Source organism: Falco peregrinus, chromosome 9, assembly GCF_023634155.1.
Source record: "Falco peregrinus isolate bFalPer1 chromosome 9, bFalPer1.pri, whole genome shotgun sequence".
In the NCBI taxonomy this organism is placed as follows: Eukaryota; Metazoa; Chordata; class Aves; order Falconiformes; family Falconidae; genus Falco; species Falco peregrinus.
Genome location: NC_073729.1, coordinates 10859161 through 10875576, shown reverse-complemented (window position 1 = coordinate 10875576; position 16416 = coordinate 10859161). Strand labels below are relative to the sequence as shown.

General features: G+C 38.9%; 1 protein-coding gene across 5 annotated transcripts in view; it reads right to left on the bottom strand.

Moving 5' to 3' along the window:
• MICAL2 (microtubule associated monooxygenase, calponin and LIM domain containing 2) overlaps positions 1 to 16416 on the bottom strand; it is a 133128-nt gene that overhangs the window by 81328 nt on the left and 35384 nt on the right. For all 5 annotated transcript variants that reach the window (XM_055813859.1, XM_055813855.1, XM_055813858.1 and 2 more), the window contains exons 3-8: positions 6938 to 7145; positions 6183 to 6299; positions 4907 to 5008; positions 2957 to 3112; positions 1888 to 1988; positions 51 to 308 (exon numbers count right to left, since the gene is read on the bottom strand). In XM_055813859.1, the coding sequence (XP_055669834.1) occupies positions 51 to 308; positions 1888 to 1988; positions 2957 to 3112; positions 4907 to 5008; positions 6183 to 6299; positions 6938 to 7145 (942 nt within the window). The remainder of the gene's footprint in view (positions 1 to 50; positions 309 to 1887; positions 1989 to 2956; positions 3113 to 4906; positions 5009 to 6182; positions 6300 to 6937; positions 7146 to 16416) is intronic.

Genomic DNA, 16416 nt, shown 5'->3' with positions numbered 1-16416 from the left:
ATTAAGAAAAAAATAAAGACAGACTCCTTGAAAGACATTCCAAGATATACCTCAAGCAAACTATCTCCAACAAGTGCCACCAGGAGCTGATGTCTGTGCCTCTCTCTCACTAGTGCAGCATTTTCAGATGCATACATGGAAGTGAAATCAAACATTGCTACGTCTGGTTGCCCATAGTGGTTAATTGCAAAATCCAAGGAAGGCAGCTGGTAATTGGTGGCAAAGTCAGCAGCTTCTCTGGCGTAGGACAGCAAATTGCTCTGGTTCACGTTTTCCCCACAGAGGAGAAACTCAGTATCAATATAGTCCTGCAAGGAGAGAAGCATGTAGGATTATATATGCCAACTATCCTCTCTGGATTGGAAGGTTGCAGTTCCATAGCATGAGTGGCAACCACATATCTCACAGCATAATGAACCACATGAGACTTGTCACCTCCTCCAGAAAGTTAATACACAAATGTAGATTACTGTACCATCCCAAAACAGGAACCCTCTATGCCAACACTAAATAAGCAGCTTTATTTACAATAGAGTATTATAGTGCCTCCCAGTTCCTCAGTTATGTGTTATTTGCATAACATTACTTCCCTCCCATCAAAAGATGTTATCAACATCACTGTAATGGTTTTTTGTATGTGTGGACCCCACATCTGAAACCACACGAGAGCACAAATACCAACATACTGATGATATAACTTGCAGGTCTCAGCCTGAAGGTTTAACTCAACATCTCAATAACAACACATTCAAACTGGGGTCATAGAAGCTTTTCTATTGTTCTGGTTTGGGCTTTTTTTGGCCGGTGTGGTGAAGAACCCTGCCTTTACAGGTCACCCTACTTAAAGCCAGTGAAGAGGCAGTATCTATTTACAGCTTAAGCATGGATGAGACCCCTAATCACAGGGATGATTCCACAGAAATGCTGTTAGCCCAGCTGTTTTAAACTTTTATTCGACTCAGACATGAGCAGGTCAGAAAAACAGCTCTGACAGGCCACAGCTGCAGCTGCTTTTCTCCAAACTGCTCACCCACTTCTTGGGACTGCCCCCACCTACAAACACCAGCTCCTCAAGTCCAGCTGCTCTGCCCTGGGAGCCCATCCTCCAAAAGGGCAGCAAACTGTGGCACTGAGCTTAGTGGTCCCATCAGAAAGCCAAAAAGCCATCTAATAGCTCCTCAAAAGTACTTCCTTAGGGAAATTATACTTGACTGTTTTGGCACTGCCTTACTTCATACAGAAAACCTGACCTTTCTTGGGTTTCCAGGAAGAGAAATTTAAAACAGTGCCAAAATACTTTCTAGAAACAAATAATAAAAAAATAATACCCCTACACCTTGCAGAAGGAGGAAAAAACCAAAAAAATCAAAGAAAACAAAGTAATACTAATTAAAATAAGGCCTCAAAGTCCCAAGTACCTTTAAAGTTCAGGCCACCATGTTTATAGCCACCTTCTACCATGTTTCACCCACTTTAGAGAATTTGCAATTTAGCCTAAGGTAGGTTTTAATGCTTCCTTATTTGCCTGATAAAACTGGACATAGCTGTGCTAAGTTCAACTTTAGATAAATGAGGTTTTTATTTTCTGGTGTAATGACCACACCATGTACTGCTAAGGTGAGTCAAGATCCCATTTCAGCCAGTTTCATAACCACAAATTTAGGAAGTATTGTTTTCAGTTCTCTGCAGAAACTTTGTGCTGACTGGAGAAAAAAACAAAACAACAAAAAAAACCTCAGAATAAGATCTAAGTGATCTGAGCCTTAATGAAGTGGTCTAGTAAGTCTATAAACACCCTCTATAACATGCAACAACATTTATGCAGATGTTCACACTTATTCTGTGCCAAGTAAATAAAATAGGGGTTTAGCCAGCATTTTTACATACATTAATAATCACTCCTTTGTCCAGAAGACTCTGCTTTTTTGCTGTCATCACAAAATAATGAGTGCTATCTTTATAGTAAACAATATTCTCCAGGTCAATTCCTGAAAAGAGATAATACATTTGTTACTAAGTACAGCCCATTGCCTGTATCATTTACTAACAACATGTGATTGATCCCCACAGGTGCATTTTCTTCTTGGTACAAATTCACTTTCCCAGCTGGGATGAAGCATTAGTGGACAATATGCTATAAAACCAAACAAAAGAAGAGACTGGCATTACCCCACCAGAGTTTGCCTCAGCATAATTTAAAATTATTTAGCACCCTTTTAAGGAACAGCTAGTTAAGGACAGCCTTAATCTTCCAAGGTAGAAAAGGGGAACCAAGGGAACAAAGTGCTTTTTAGGTTGCTAGGGCTCTGGCATTGACTCTAACCAGGAGTTGTGGTTGATATTATAATAATAAAAATAAGTTAAAAAAATAAAAGAAACTCAGCTGTAAATCAAGAACGGAATTGCTTGTACTGACAGTGGATGCAACTATTCTGAAACCTCTTTCCATAAAAATGTATTTCACAGTTTATATTTTAAGTATTTGAGGCAGATTTCCTGTCTAGTTCTTTTCAGTTTATCAGATCTACATATCAAAAAGCAAGAATAAAGTCCTCCCAGAAGGGCAGAGCCTTTTTCACAGAGCGTAAGCTGTTCAGTATGTGAATGGATACAAACAAAACAAACCCTGTCTTAAGGGAAATCTCTGGGCACTGAGAACACTTCTAAATTAGTTCAACATAGCAGACATTTTTACAGTTAGGAAAAAATTAAACATTATAACAAGTCATGATGTGGCAGTGTCCAAGCTAAAAAAAAAAATAATAATCCCACTGTACCATAAATGGACACCTCCATCTGCAAGACTCTTGACATCAACAGCATTTAATCACTTGGGGTTTTTATACAGTATGTTTAAATCAATGTTAATAGGAATAGGAAGGTGGTCTAGCACATAAAGAGTTCCTCTACTACCTCTTATATTTGGTTGTGGAAAAAAAAATGAGGATGCACCCACCCGTTTCTTCTTTAAGATCCTGGAAGAACTTCTGATTGAAGATGAAAGCAACACCACTAATTTCTTCTACCTTAGCTTCTGCAGTTGTATTTCTGTTTATAAAATTGGCAGTGATAGCTATAGCCAGCTTTCCACGAAACTCCTTCCTCCTGAAACCTGTCAAGCAAAGTAAAACATTAAGAACACCGGAAACTTCATGATGGACTTTCAGGGAGGGTCAGCTCAAGGCAGCTCAGTATTACATTTCAAACAACAAACCATCAGCAGATTCCATCATTCCTCCAATGCAAAGAGTCATTTCTCCCCAGTTCCAGCTGCAAAACTGGAGCTGTACTGCATTCAAGATGAAGTCTCATTAAAAAAAAAAAAAAAAAAAAAGTCTGGAGGGGAACTATGGAAGGCTGTTGAGCATGGAAAGAAGTTAAGGACAAATGATGACTGAAGAAAATCAGATTGGAAATAAAGCAGATCAAATTTAATGGAGGAAAACATTTTTAACAGGCTAAATAGCAAGTAAGAATTTTGTTCTATAGGTGGTAAACAAAAAAATATGCAAGAGATCAGCAGACAAAAGCAGCAGAGAAAGATCTGAAAAATAGAAACCCCTATAACAGTGCTTAGGTGCAGACACTACCAGCTAATCAGGTTCTTCAAAGACATTAGAGGTTGAAAAATATTCAAGGGCTTAACTGTTTCTACTTCCAAAGTGAGACTGACCGCAAAGTTACTTGCTCTCTCGCTCCACCCTAGCTTCCTCTTTACACAAAAAAAAGCCCGCTAAGCCACAATCTTGCAATCACACTTTTTTTTTTCCCTCTTTGCCTTCTCTTTAAGTAAATTCTGAAGTAGGACAGAGGGTCTTTAGAGTATTTTTAGCCAATTACAGATGACCTTTCATAGAATACCTGTATTTTCTAAGAAATAAATCACCTATGAATTTTTGTCTCTGTGCTTCTTGATATGCTCTTGTTACTTCATTGGGATAGATCTAATACAACAACACCAGCTTCTGTATGTAAACAATCTTCAGTGCACCAAATATTCCCTTAGATCCTGGTACGACAATAACCATTAACTTCCCAGTAGAGTCTGCAGCTGAGTTAAGAATAATTTTGCTTTGCTGATACCTGATTATTTAAAGTCTTTTATGGGAGATAGGTGGAAAATAGCGTGAGGAATTTTCTAATAGAACATTATAAGGAATTAACTTTAAGCATATTGTGGCTGGCAGATACAAGAATAAACAGACAAACTATGAAGCAAATAATAAAAAAGGAAACGGTGTACTTAGTGAACTGAAACTAACACAGATATAATTAAAGCTACAAGGGGAATATATAATTAACACGTTTGTTCACGTGGTACAGGAGCAGCTTAGCTAGTGTCTTGCTAAGAGCGAGCTCAGGTGGTCTGAATTCTCCACAGTGACTCAAGTTCATGAAGCATTCCTGTCCTCTTCCCCCACACCTTGGAGTTACTTACTATCTTTTGGTATCCAAAAGTAACTGGTTCTAAAGTTAAGTCACCTCTATAAAGGAGCGATACCTCTGATGCCTTCATTAAATACCTGGCAGTCACATTTTAGTCATTATTTCAAACACAATAGTGCACATTTATGGCACAATAGCAAAGACTATGCAATTCCTGACACGTATCTTGTCAGCCTCCTTAAAGTTAAATCGTCATAGCATTACTTAACCTTGAAGCAAGCCCAACGGCATCATGATGCATTTTATAGGTAACGCAGATACACAGTGTATCTGCAGTATATCAGTAATTATATTAAATGTCTTTATTTTGAGCTACAAATTCACAACAAAAGCAGAAGATAACAGAATAAATAGTTCCCACACAGACTTCGGTAGATTGCTTTGTGTTCTCCTTTGACTTTCAGGCCTTCCAATATACTCTAAAGACCATTAATAAGGATAAAAGCAGGTATTCACCTACCTTCTAACGTGTTCCTGCGGCCATCTGCACCAATAATAACATCAAACTCATACTCTGACAAAGGGTGATCCATGGGGAGAAATTCAGCCCTCCAACCAATCTCTAAGAACGCAAAGAAGAATATTTATTCATTCTTCAGTCATACAATGGAGATGTGATTTCAGAGTCTGAAGAAAGGGCAATAAGATAAATGGTCCGTTTCTCATTCAAAGAGCTGAATTCTGCTTTGGTCTGATGGAGGGAAGTTCTGCTGCAGTCCAAGCTACATTCAGGCTGTATTACAGGGTGTCAGGCTTGTAAACTGACAATAAAAGAAATGGAAGGCTTCATTTGGATCACCTAATGCACTAAGCTTCCACTCAGACCCATATCACAAGAATACACTTAAGCACTTCATTCTCATAGAAATAGCCCCACAGTTACTTTATCAGGACAGTACATATATGCAGTTACAGCAAGGAAGGGCTACGTATTAAAAGAAGAAACATAGCATTTCATCGTCAATACTTTTAATTGTCTTCTAAACAGAAATTAAATGGAAGCATACTCACAAAGCTCAATTAGATCTTTGCGTTAACACAATGCTAAATGAGATCTTTGCATTAACACAAAGATGGTTATGTGAAAATGTTTTTATTGTCCATATAAAAATTAGATATGCTTAAACTACTTAAAACTATATTTATCCTACTGACACTATATGACCCTTTCAAGAGATAGCCCAGCATTTTAGTCACAGTAAAATTTTAAAATACTCTATCTGCTGCTACACCCTAAGTGCTAATCTTAGAAAAAGAAACAGAAAAAAAGAATGACAAATCTTTCTCTATTTTGTTTAAAAATCCTGCATGATGTTTAAAAATCAGCAGATGGCTGATAAGATTCTGTGTGCCAGTGGGAGTTATATCAAATGTGAATGCAAAATGAGGCCCAGAAAGCTTAATCCATCCTCAATATTTATATTATCAATCAAAAATTGTTTTTGCAAGAAGATACCAAAAAGCCACACCAGACTCCCTACAAAGCCTCAAACGCATGCCAGAAGGCATAGCGCAAAACCTCAACATCTCAGACTGGGTCGTATTTTAAGAATTATCAGTGCTCTGTCACAATAATACTTATCATCCTTACGACTGCATGTAGCAAACCTAGCTGAGTAAGAAGGGCAAAACCTCCCATTTCTTTCACCAAAATTCAACTACCCTGAATGATTTCATATAATGTCTGTCATGAAAAGAAGTTACTGTGAACAGAACTACTTTATGATAAACAATACTTTGGTTTTCTTGGTCTTCAGGAGGTTCCAGGACTTTCATGAATTCTAGATTCACATGGATTTCAACTCCTAGTATAAGTGCAACTTTGAAGAGGATAAGTTGAAGCTGTCGAATACCTGTAGACAACAAGAAACAAAGTTGCATTTAATATGCAAGTAATCACAGCTGCTACTGGCATGCCACCGAACTGATATTCGTTGTCAACATAAGCATGCAGCATTATTTCTCATAGTGTGACAAATGCAAATGTAGCAGCCACCACAGGATGTTGTTCTCTTCCATCTCATTTTCCTCTTGCAGCACAGTCTCATAGGTAATGAAACTAATTTTAGTGGGTTTCTTAGAATATTTTTTTAGAGTTTTCCTTCTTAATGATATTTAAAGGATCTGCTACCAATATATTGACCATATTAGGATGGAAAATTTTAGAGCGTATTGCCCTGTAAAATAGCCCATTTTTGTATATTTTCTCATTAGATTAAGGGTTGCGTCTACCTTCAACATACCAGAATCAATATCAATATCCTTCATACTCTGTAATAAAAACTTACTGTTTAACAAAACCAGACCAAGAGAAAAGCTGCTCCATAAGACTGTCATTTGTTCAATTGTCATTTTGGATAAATGAGAGCATTTTTCTTCATCTGTGTGTGTGTGTGTGCATGCACTTGTGCATGCCAAATAAAGTCTCCACTAATCTTCTGACCTCAGCACACCTCTTATCTGAACAGTGCCCATGCCTCGAGATACTTACTGATGTGATCAATAGATCCTGCACAGAATTTTCCATAAAATTTCTTTGCTCCCAGTCCCCGGAGGTCGTGAATTGTAAAAGGCCAGAGATGCAATACATTGTTTCTTGAAAAAGTGTCCCGCTTCTCCACGACAACGACTTTGGCTCCCAAGAAAGCAAGTTCTATGGCAGTCCGCAAGCCACATGGGCCACCTCCAATAATTAAACACTAGCAGAGAAAAGAAGGAGTCTTACATGGAGTTTTGTTTTGACTTCCACACGGTTTCCAACTTACTCTATTAGTACGACCTGATAGTCAGACAGACTTACTCTACTGAGAGTGTGTTCATCTACTTAAATCAATAAACATTCAGATTTTTTCACATGTGGTGTTCAGTCAATTTATACAAGAGGACCATCTGCTTCGTGCAGACATAAAAGCATCTGACAAAAAGCTGTAATAGAAGAAACAGCAAAAAGCCAAACACTTTTGAGCATCTCCTTGTACCTAATTCACACTTTGTGTTTCAAAAGCACTCGCAGTAAGCAGGATTACAGCTACATAAAAGGGAGGGGAAAGGAAGTAAGTGGTCTTGGTGTAGGCTTTTTTTTGTTTTAAAGGGGAAATCGGTGCACAGTGTTAGACAAATCTATGACAAGCCAGTAGCTTTACAGTATTAGCTATTCTCTCTCTCAGGCAAGGGCTTTTCCTGAATATAGTAGCCTAGTTTACCTACTGCTGTAAAGCTGGGCATGTCAAGAGCAGTCAACAGGCCTGTCGGGCTTCACCAGAGCCAGGGAACTTAGCTTTCCTATTCCATGTCACCCAGTGATCAACATTCTCGCCTTCAGGTCAATCACATTTAAATTTGGGTATCCTCAGGGGAATGGCTTCAGAAATTATTACAGAGAATTCTCCCCCAAATTTTAGTTGACAGCTGTAAGTTTTCACAGACTAATGAGCAAAGGATTTCCAGGAAGCAAACTCATTAAAACCTAAACATATCTAATGCTTATGTTTTCCTGACTGCTTACTAAAAACTAATTAGAAACAGTCTTATAGCTGGACAACATTGCTGTTCTGCACCTCCCCCAGGCACTCCCCATGGCCCCGAGACCCCAAAACCCCACACAGATTCACAAACTCTATGCCATCGGTTCAAGCACCGGGCTGGGGCAGGGAGAAACGAGGTGGCCTGAGCCGAGGGGAGAGCTGCCAGGCTGAGCTGCGCCGCGTTGCAAATCCAAACCCATTATCTCACACACCAGACATGCTCCTGTGCGTCCCGCACACATAGCCAGACAGTGATTACAGTTTCAAAGCAAGAACGGACTCTATCTGGAGGCTCGTTGGATACGAGTCTGGTTCCCATTACATTTCAATTTCATAAAATAGAGTCATTTATTCTGGTTTGTTCGTCATTTGTTTTCAAATTTAACAACTTAAGCAAAAATTATCTGGTGCTGACTTTTGCCCATGACTTTTTTGTCCGACCCAACTGTAAAAGTGCAAAAAAAAATTTTTAATTTAATAAATAATTCCAAGAAATCCCACTGAAAGAAAAGTTCCTGTGAGGTGCTTTTGCTTTAGGCAAGTGTTCTGTTCACCAGAGATCTTAAATAAGTTAAAGTTAGGCTGTTGCATTAGCCACTTGGCTTTATTCCTCTTAAAAGAACATATTTAATTCATAATTTGAGAAGAACTCTCCTCTCTGCATGCTAAGTATTAAGAAAACCTCAACAGATGTAATTATATAAAAGAAGAAAATGGAGTGCAGATGTTATCCTGACTGAAGAGGATCACTGGTGGAGTCTGGGTCAGCTCTTTCCTTACACATGGTTGTTGTGATTAACATGGGAGCTCTGAGCTCTGACAACTAAGTGACTGCCTTCACAGCTACACAGTTTTCCAGCAACGTTTAGCAAGCAGAAATATTTTACAAATAAAGACCATACATGGTTTGATAAGGTGAGGTTGTTTTTTTTGGCTAACAAACTGTAATGTATATAAATACAGGCAACTTTTTTTAAAAAAAAGCAGTCTTTTGAGATTAGTCATAGTAGATCCTGCCAAGTAATAAAACCCACACAGAAAATGCTGTTAGTTCCTCCTGGTGCTCTGCAACACAGTATGTTACCATTCTAAGGAGGATTATTCCCTTTCCCCTCCTCCTACCACCACTGACAAAATATCTTCCTAATTGCCCAGAGACACTGAAAATGGTTGTATATTTGTCATCATACACGCTTACTGTCCATAAACACCCTTATCTACGTCTCAGAGCTATTTGTTCTTTGATTTAATAAGGACACTTCCTGCTGGTGTAGAGCTTACTTTTGACACTGTCAGCTTTTTTGAAACTTTTGGGGTCAAAACCAGCACAAAACCCTTGCAAAGGCCATTCTTACTGTGTTTGTGTTCCTACCTTTATTAAGTAAGCGAAGCAAGCATACCACTGTCTTGTTCCTGCCCTTCCTCCCCAGCTCTCTACTTGCAAAGTCACAGGAAAAACCTTCTTGTAGTCAGTCAGCCTAGAACAAACCTTGAATGGCTTTCTGTTTTCACCTCCTGCTACCTGGCTCATCAGGGCCTGCTTCTGAAATTAATTCCTTGCAATTTAACACCGATCACAACAACTGACAGTAGGTAGGGAAGTCTTCAACATCCTGAAATGTAACAAACAGGGCTGGACAAATGCCAAGAGCTCTTGACATCCACATGGCCATTCACAGCTCAACTGCCTTTTAATGATGCCAAATCATCTCCTAAAAAGGTAAAGGGTAACTTGACTTTTCAAAGCATCTTCCGCAAATTATTCAAAGTAACAGTTGCTGAAGAGGACTGTCAAGGAGCTTTTGCATTTCTTGTTCAGGCTGGAAATGAAGGGAGAAGGACTTGTATAGATTACAGGGCAGCTTATCCAAGAATAAGATCATGACTAGACTTCTGTGATCTGCCTGAAAATCAGTATCCCACTGGATATTACAGTACCACATTGGATGTTTTACTTACTGACAGTATACCACATCAGTGCAAGATAGCCATAATGAGAGAAGGCAATTTTCTTAGTCAAAACCTCATAGTATAAAGGGCTGATTTTCTGCCTGCAGATGTATGTAAATAGTTCCTGTCAAATGAGAAGCTTCATTAAATTTAATACACTCCCCAAGAACAGCACCTGTGTTACAAGACAGGAGCAAGCAGAAGTACAGAAAGAATAAATGAGGATGGAGAAAACAACAGTTTTGCATTCATGCAGCAGATTAAAGCACATGGTTTTAAAATGCTAAGTTTCCGCCTTTATCCTTTATGAAAATAACTTATCTTTGGATATATTCCATCCAAAAACCTTACAGATGTTTAAGATCTTGAGCACAAATCCCCTAGGAAGAGGGAATGCACACACTGAGAAAGGGAGTTGTGACAAGGACTCCGACCAGGCTGCTCCCCGTCCCTGTCCCTCACCGCAGCCCAGTGCTGTGCCCTCGAGTCCCGCAGCCAAGGAGGGCAAAGCTGGGCACCACAATCATGCTGCACACACCCAGACAGCGGCTTGACCCACATGGGCACGCCTGCACTCATCACCTTGTCAGCAACAGGACCATGTAGGGTTACATACATCAAATTTCTTGCACCAAACTCCAGCTACACAGTAACCAGCAGCACTGAAGAGACTGCTCATTAAGACAAACTCCTACAAGCAACAGTCACCATAAGTACTTTTCTTCAGAATTTTATGTGAGCTACATTCACCTATTCTTCCTACAAATACTGTGGATATGAATGATATTAATTACTGATTACAATAAAGGCAACAATGAAAATTTCACACTTATGATGTAAATTATCATAATTTACGCTGGTTTGAACTGAACTTCTGCAAGAGCATTTTTAGAATACCACTTACAGAATTCCCATTGAAGAGGGCTAATGCCAGTTTACAGGCCAGTAATAGTTGCCTAGTGACAAACTTAGGATTATTTCAGTTTAAAATTATAAATATTAAGTAAAGCATGGAAATTTTTGTACTTCAGAATAAAACATTAATAAGCCCATGCATATTTTATAAAAGTTGTCTACTTCAGCTGCTGAGTAAATACTACATTCCTACGGCATTGTTAAAAAGTACTGTACTTTTTCCTAAAAGATAATTACTTGTTTCTGTATAAATCTTGTGCCACACTATAATCAAGGACACTACTCACTGCATTATTTATCTTCAGACTGAAATAGAGCAGAACCTTCATGTGTTTTTTTTCCCAGTACAATTAAAAGATATCAGAAAGTTTCACTTGTAATAATATAAACATACGCAGCATTTGGTAAGTCTCATAAGCTTGATTCACTCAAAGGTCGATCTGACTGTAAGAGATGCCACTTTCTATCAGTGCATTTAAGAACAGCAGTGCCTTGAAAATCTCCAGAAAATGTTTTTATGCTGAATAAGAGCACTTAGTGCTGAGCTAAATGGCAGCACAAGTAACCTCTCTAAAAGCAGAAAAACTTTTGTGCCAGGCACAGGTTTTCAGTATGATCTCCAGTATATAATGTACAAACATATGACTTAAAAAATAGTAGGGGAGGAAAGGGAGAGGGGGACGTGACATAGAGGCCTCTTGCAACCCCTCCCACCCCCCACTATTAAATCGGCAGCCTGTGAATCCAGGCACCTATATCCCATTCTGGAAAAACCATATGCAGTTTAACAGCTGAGAATTTGCAGAACGCCTCCATTGGTTTTCATGCAGTACCGTAAGCTTACAGAAACAACTGAGGTTTTAAGAGAAAGGAGGGAGAGAGCAAGAATACCAGCACTATCTTTAACAAAAAAACATTCCACAATGACCTAGTCAGAAAAATCTCATCCACTTCAACAACCGAAAGCAGAATCTACACATTGATTTGAAGAATGTAAAAAAAAAAAAAAGTTAGCTCTCAGCTTTTACATGCTCACAGTCAAGGAATCTACCAGTTGGTAGTAACATGTGGGTGGGGGATGCAACTAAACAGCATCTCTTTGCACAGTTAATAATAGACAAATCCTGTTGTAGCTCAGTGCATTACACTGTATTGTCCAACTCTAAATCCCTTGCTCTCCTGCCCAAGGTACACAACCATTAAATTAGTCTGGGAACATAAAAGTGTGTTCAATTATGATCCACGCCCCATAAGTTCTTGGGATGAAGAAAGAAGCTACACTCAATCCAGGAATTCAATATTTTCTCATCTCTCTCTGCCTTTCAGTTGTTCCCAAGGTGAAAGACAGGAGATTAATTTTAGACTCCAGCTCAACAGCAACTGGATAGACACAGAGACACACTTTGTTGTCCTTTGGCACACCAAGTCAGAAGTACCACTTCTATTCTTCAGTGGAAATGTGCACATATACTAGTGAAAAAAAATAGTGAAAACCAACTGCCTAAATTACCTAGCTTCTTTTAGCTTTATATGCAATATTTACCCAAATCACCAACTGGAAACTAAAACCTATAGGAATGGATCATACTGCTAGAAACATCCACTGAAAGGTGGCTTTCCCCACATGCTGTGGGCCTCCCCATGCAGTGACAGGAGGCTCTGCCCGTGCCCAGACAGCCTGCTTGACACAGAGGGACAGAGTGCTTTGCATTTCCATGGCAAACCCTCTTCCATCATTTGCTCTGAGCCTCAGCTGCATTCATTTCCACTGCCACCAGATCTGGGACTTCACACCAGCCCTGGCCTTTGTGCAACATCCAAAGTGACAGGGAAGCACCAAGGATTCATTAGACTAACTCCACAGGATTACATCCTACATGGATTTGGGATAAATATTCCAAGTGTTTATTCATGACAGAGCTAGATGTGATGTAACATGAGACAGGCACGAAATGTAATGAAACAATACATTTTCTGGATCAGCAATAACTGTTTCTCTGGAAAGGTTCTAAAGAGAAACAGCTGCATAAGCATCTAAGGCAGACGGCTACCAGAAGCTGCAGCAGGAAGCACTCTCCACCACAATGTTTTTCACTTCATCCCCTCTACTAGACCTGAAAACGCATCTGGCAAGAATAGGACTGCTCAGTAGGACATTCCTGACTTACAACTTACAGTTCATCTCCCATTTGTAGTCTCAGATTTTATCACAAATTCATTGACAGCTGGTGGATACAACAGTGCAGTCAAATGTACCCTGAATCCACCGAATAGCCAATATAGTTTTTATATAAGTTTGAAACATTATAATTGAAGTCACCGAAAAATAAAATTCTATATGCCACTTCAGACAACATCAAAAATGGCAAGAGCTAAAGCTTTATTAAAAAAAAATATTATGGAAAAGAAAAAAAAAAGGTTAAGCTCACAATAGGCATGACAAGGTTTGTCAATGTGGGATGTGAGACCAGTCTTGCTAGAGTCCTGGTCTACCACAGCACTTCAATATATGGTTGCTCCGCTCAACTCAACAACCCTTTCAGGTACTTGTTGCTTCTCTAGGTGAAGACCCCTGTACAAAGTGCTTGTCATCTGCTTTTCTACAAACCAGCTCAGCCACTGGCACCAAGAAGGATGTGTCACTATAAAATAACTCAGTTACCAGGCACATTAGAGCTACACGAGTATAGCACTCTCTTGACTGTAACATGCCCTGCATTGCACAAGATGCTTGTACTTGTTGCCTGTTGCCTGACTTGTTGAACGCTGCCATACCTATACAACTAGTTTTACTAAAAGGCAATACAAGATGACCCTGCCAAGAAAAGTGATAACAGCAGCTAAACATGACAGTCATTTGGAAGGTGTCCATTTGACTACATACATATATAGAAAAGGGACAATGCCAACCTAAACTAAGAATTCTTTTCTTCATTTTTACAAAGAGGTCAGATATCTAAACACATGCCCAAAATTTCTGTGATTAACAGATCTATACTATAAGCAAACATTAAAAGGAAAAAAGAAAATTAATTCTTCCATCAAAGGAAGGGGGAGGAGAAGTTATGTAAGCTAATTAAACTTTCCCTACAAAAACTAAGTAATCTTTAAAACATATTTTCCTCTATTATACTATGCTTTATGAACTCCTTATAAAATTAGAGAGGTTAAATATGTTTCATTTGACAAACACAATATTCAGTCAAATGTATTCTAATGAGAGGTCCTAACTCTCCAGAGCATTATGTGAACACTATTTAAATGCACTACAGATAGTTCCAAAATTTACCTTACAATATTATTAAGGCTAGCTGGATCGTGCTGAAGGGACATTTATGGAGCGTGAACACCACAAATATCACTGTTGGGGAAGTTCAAAGGCAGCTGGGAACAGCAAGGCTCATGCACCCCTCACTGCCCACCAACCACAGCCACAAAACCCTGTCCCGGAGCAGGAAGCGCAACCCAAGTCCACTTCTGCTTTCAATCCCACCAATATTTCACCCTTTCTACACCCAGCTGAGCACCTCAGAAATGTGCAGTTTTGCTATCTCCTGCCAAAAGCGCCCATATCAGCAACTGGCAAAAACAGAGATGTTGCTATTTTTCTTCTTAGAAGACTGTAAACATGGATTTGAGGCTACCTAATCTAGGCTGATTTTGGACAGAGCTCTTACCCCAGCACTGCACTCTGCAGTTGCTGCACTCACAGCTGGACGCAGCACAATCCAGAGATCAGAAGGTCTATCTTTATTGCCCTCCTGTTTTATTAGGTCAAAATGCCAAAAGTGAAACATTAGTACATTTATTGCATTCATCTGGCTCATCTTTACTGGGATTTTTTTCTCTCTTTTGGAAGATAAGCTTCTGCATGGAAAAAAACACGTGCCTTCATTCTTCCTGGATGAATTTGGACACACTTGTCCATCCATCCTCTCTGTCTCCTGGATATATGTACTAATATTAGATTTGCGTATAAAAACCTTTCCATAGTTTGAAATTAAAACAATGGTATGAAAGTCATCTGAAATTTATAGTCTGCTATGCAACACATCAAAGAGAGGCTGTATGCATTCAGTGCTCTAGAAGGTCAAGAGTTCCTTTGTTGATACACCAAAGCTGTCAGGACTTTGGAACTTTTCTGAAGAGCTCTCTCAGGTGGCATTGGTCATATTTAAATATGTTGACCTGATCTCAGAGCTTTTATAATAACATACAAAAATATTTTTTTTAAATTGCAATTTTTAGACATAATAGACATATACAGAAAAGTATCTCTAGAAACCTTCTGTATCCCTGCACCAGTTACAATTATCTGAAGAAAAAATGCACATCATCTGAACAAGAAATGTAATATTTTTAACAAACAGATTGTCCACCAGAAAAAATAAAGGCAAGCCCTTTAATCCAAAACTCTCCTCAAATAATCTCCTCTAACATCCTTTGGAATTAAGAGCATATTTGCTGGTTTTTTACCTGTCTTTCACTGTAATCATAACAGGGGTAAAAAGAACCCACACCCAAAACCCAGAAGAGTTTGCTTTCTTTTCTTTCTTTTTTGGCCAGTTGCTCGAACAATCAAAAAGAAAACAAGATAAACCTTGCAGAAAGAATGTTGCCTGACTATCCCGGTCATGAATATGGTTGGCAGCATTTAAGTACCTTGTCTGTTTTTTGTAGACTTATGCCTGTCATACTGAGATAACGCTTTAAGGCTATCCTTTAAAACTTAGGAAAAAAAACAACCAACAAAAAACCTTAAAAAAAGCATGCATGAAGCAAAATAATTCATCCAGAAACAGAGAACCGGTGAACAGAGATGAAGAAACAAAGGCACTAAGAGCCTCACCTCCGAGCACAGCAAAGACTAAGCCGTGAGTCTTGTGATTAGTGACACTCATGAGATTGCAATTGCAAGAAAATAGTTAATTCTTTACATGGTTTTAGGGTTACACAGCGACCAGCCAGTAGAGGACTTGTCTACAGACACAGAGGAAGAGAATTCTCATGCTTTATGGCATTCAAGGCATGCGGGCAAGTTGGCCAACAACCATGGCTGTGCTACACAAAGAAGTTGGTAGTATGGTTTAAAAAACCCCGACAAATAGCACTGTTGCTACAGCCTGGCCTGTCTACAGAGATTAAATACTACACTGAAGCCAATTTTTTTAGCTAAAACCCGACAATTACAACTATCTAATAAGTCAGGTAAGCTTCCACTTAGAAACTGGCTTTTTAAAGTAAGTGGTGAGTCAAGTTATTTCAAGGTCATTTCACAGAATATTTTAAAATACATTCTAAAATATATTTTTATATTAGGTGAATTATTAACCAACACCCAACGAAGACTTGGCTTTCTGAAGCCACTACTGCGTAAATGAGCTGATACAGAACTAGCCACGAGGTCTGAGTCAGAATCCAGATTTTTTGTTAATTTTTGAAGAGCTGAAACATTTAATCCCACCATTTCTAACTTTCCTAAGTAGAATGACTGTGCAGTATTTTATGGCAGCTATAGCTGAGCTCAAAATGCGATTCTGTATAAGGTGGCAGCAATTCTGGGCTCCTGGGATCTATTTCC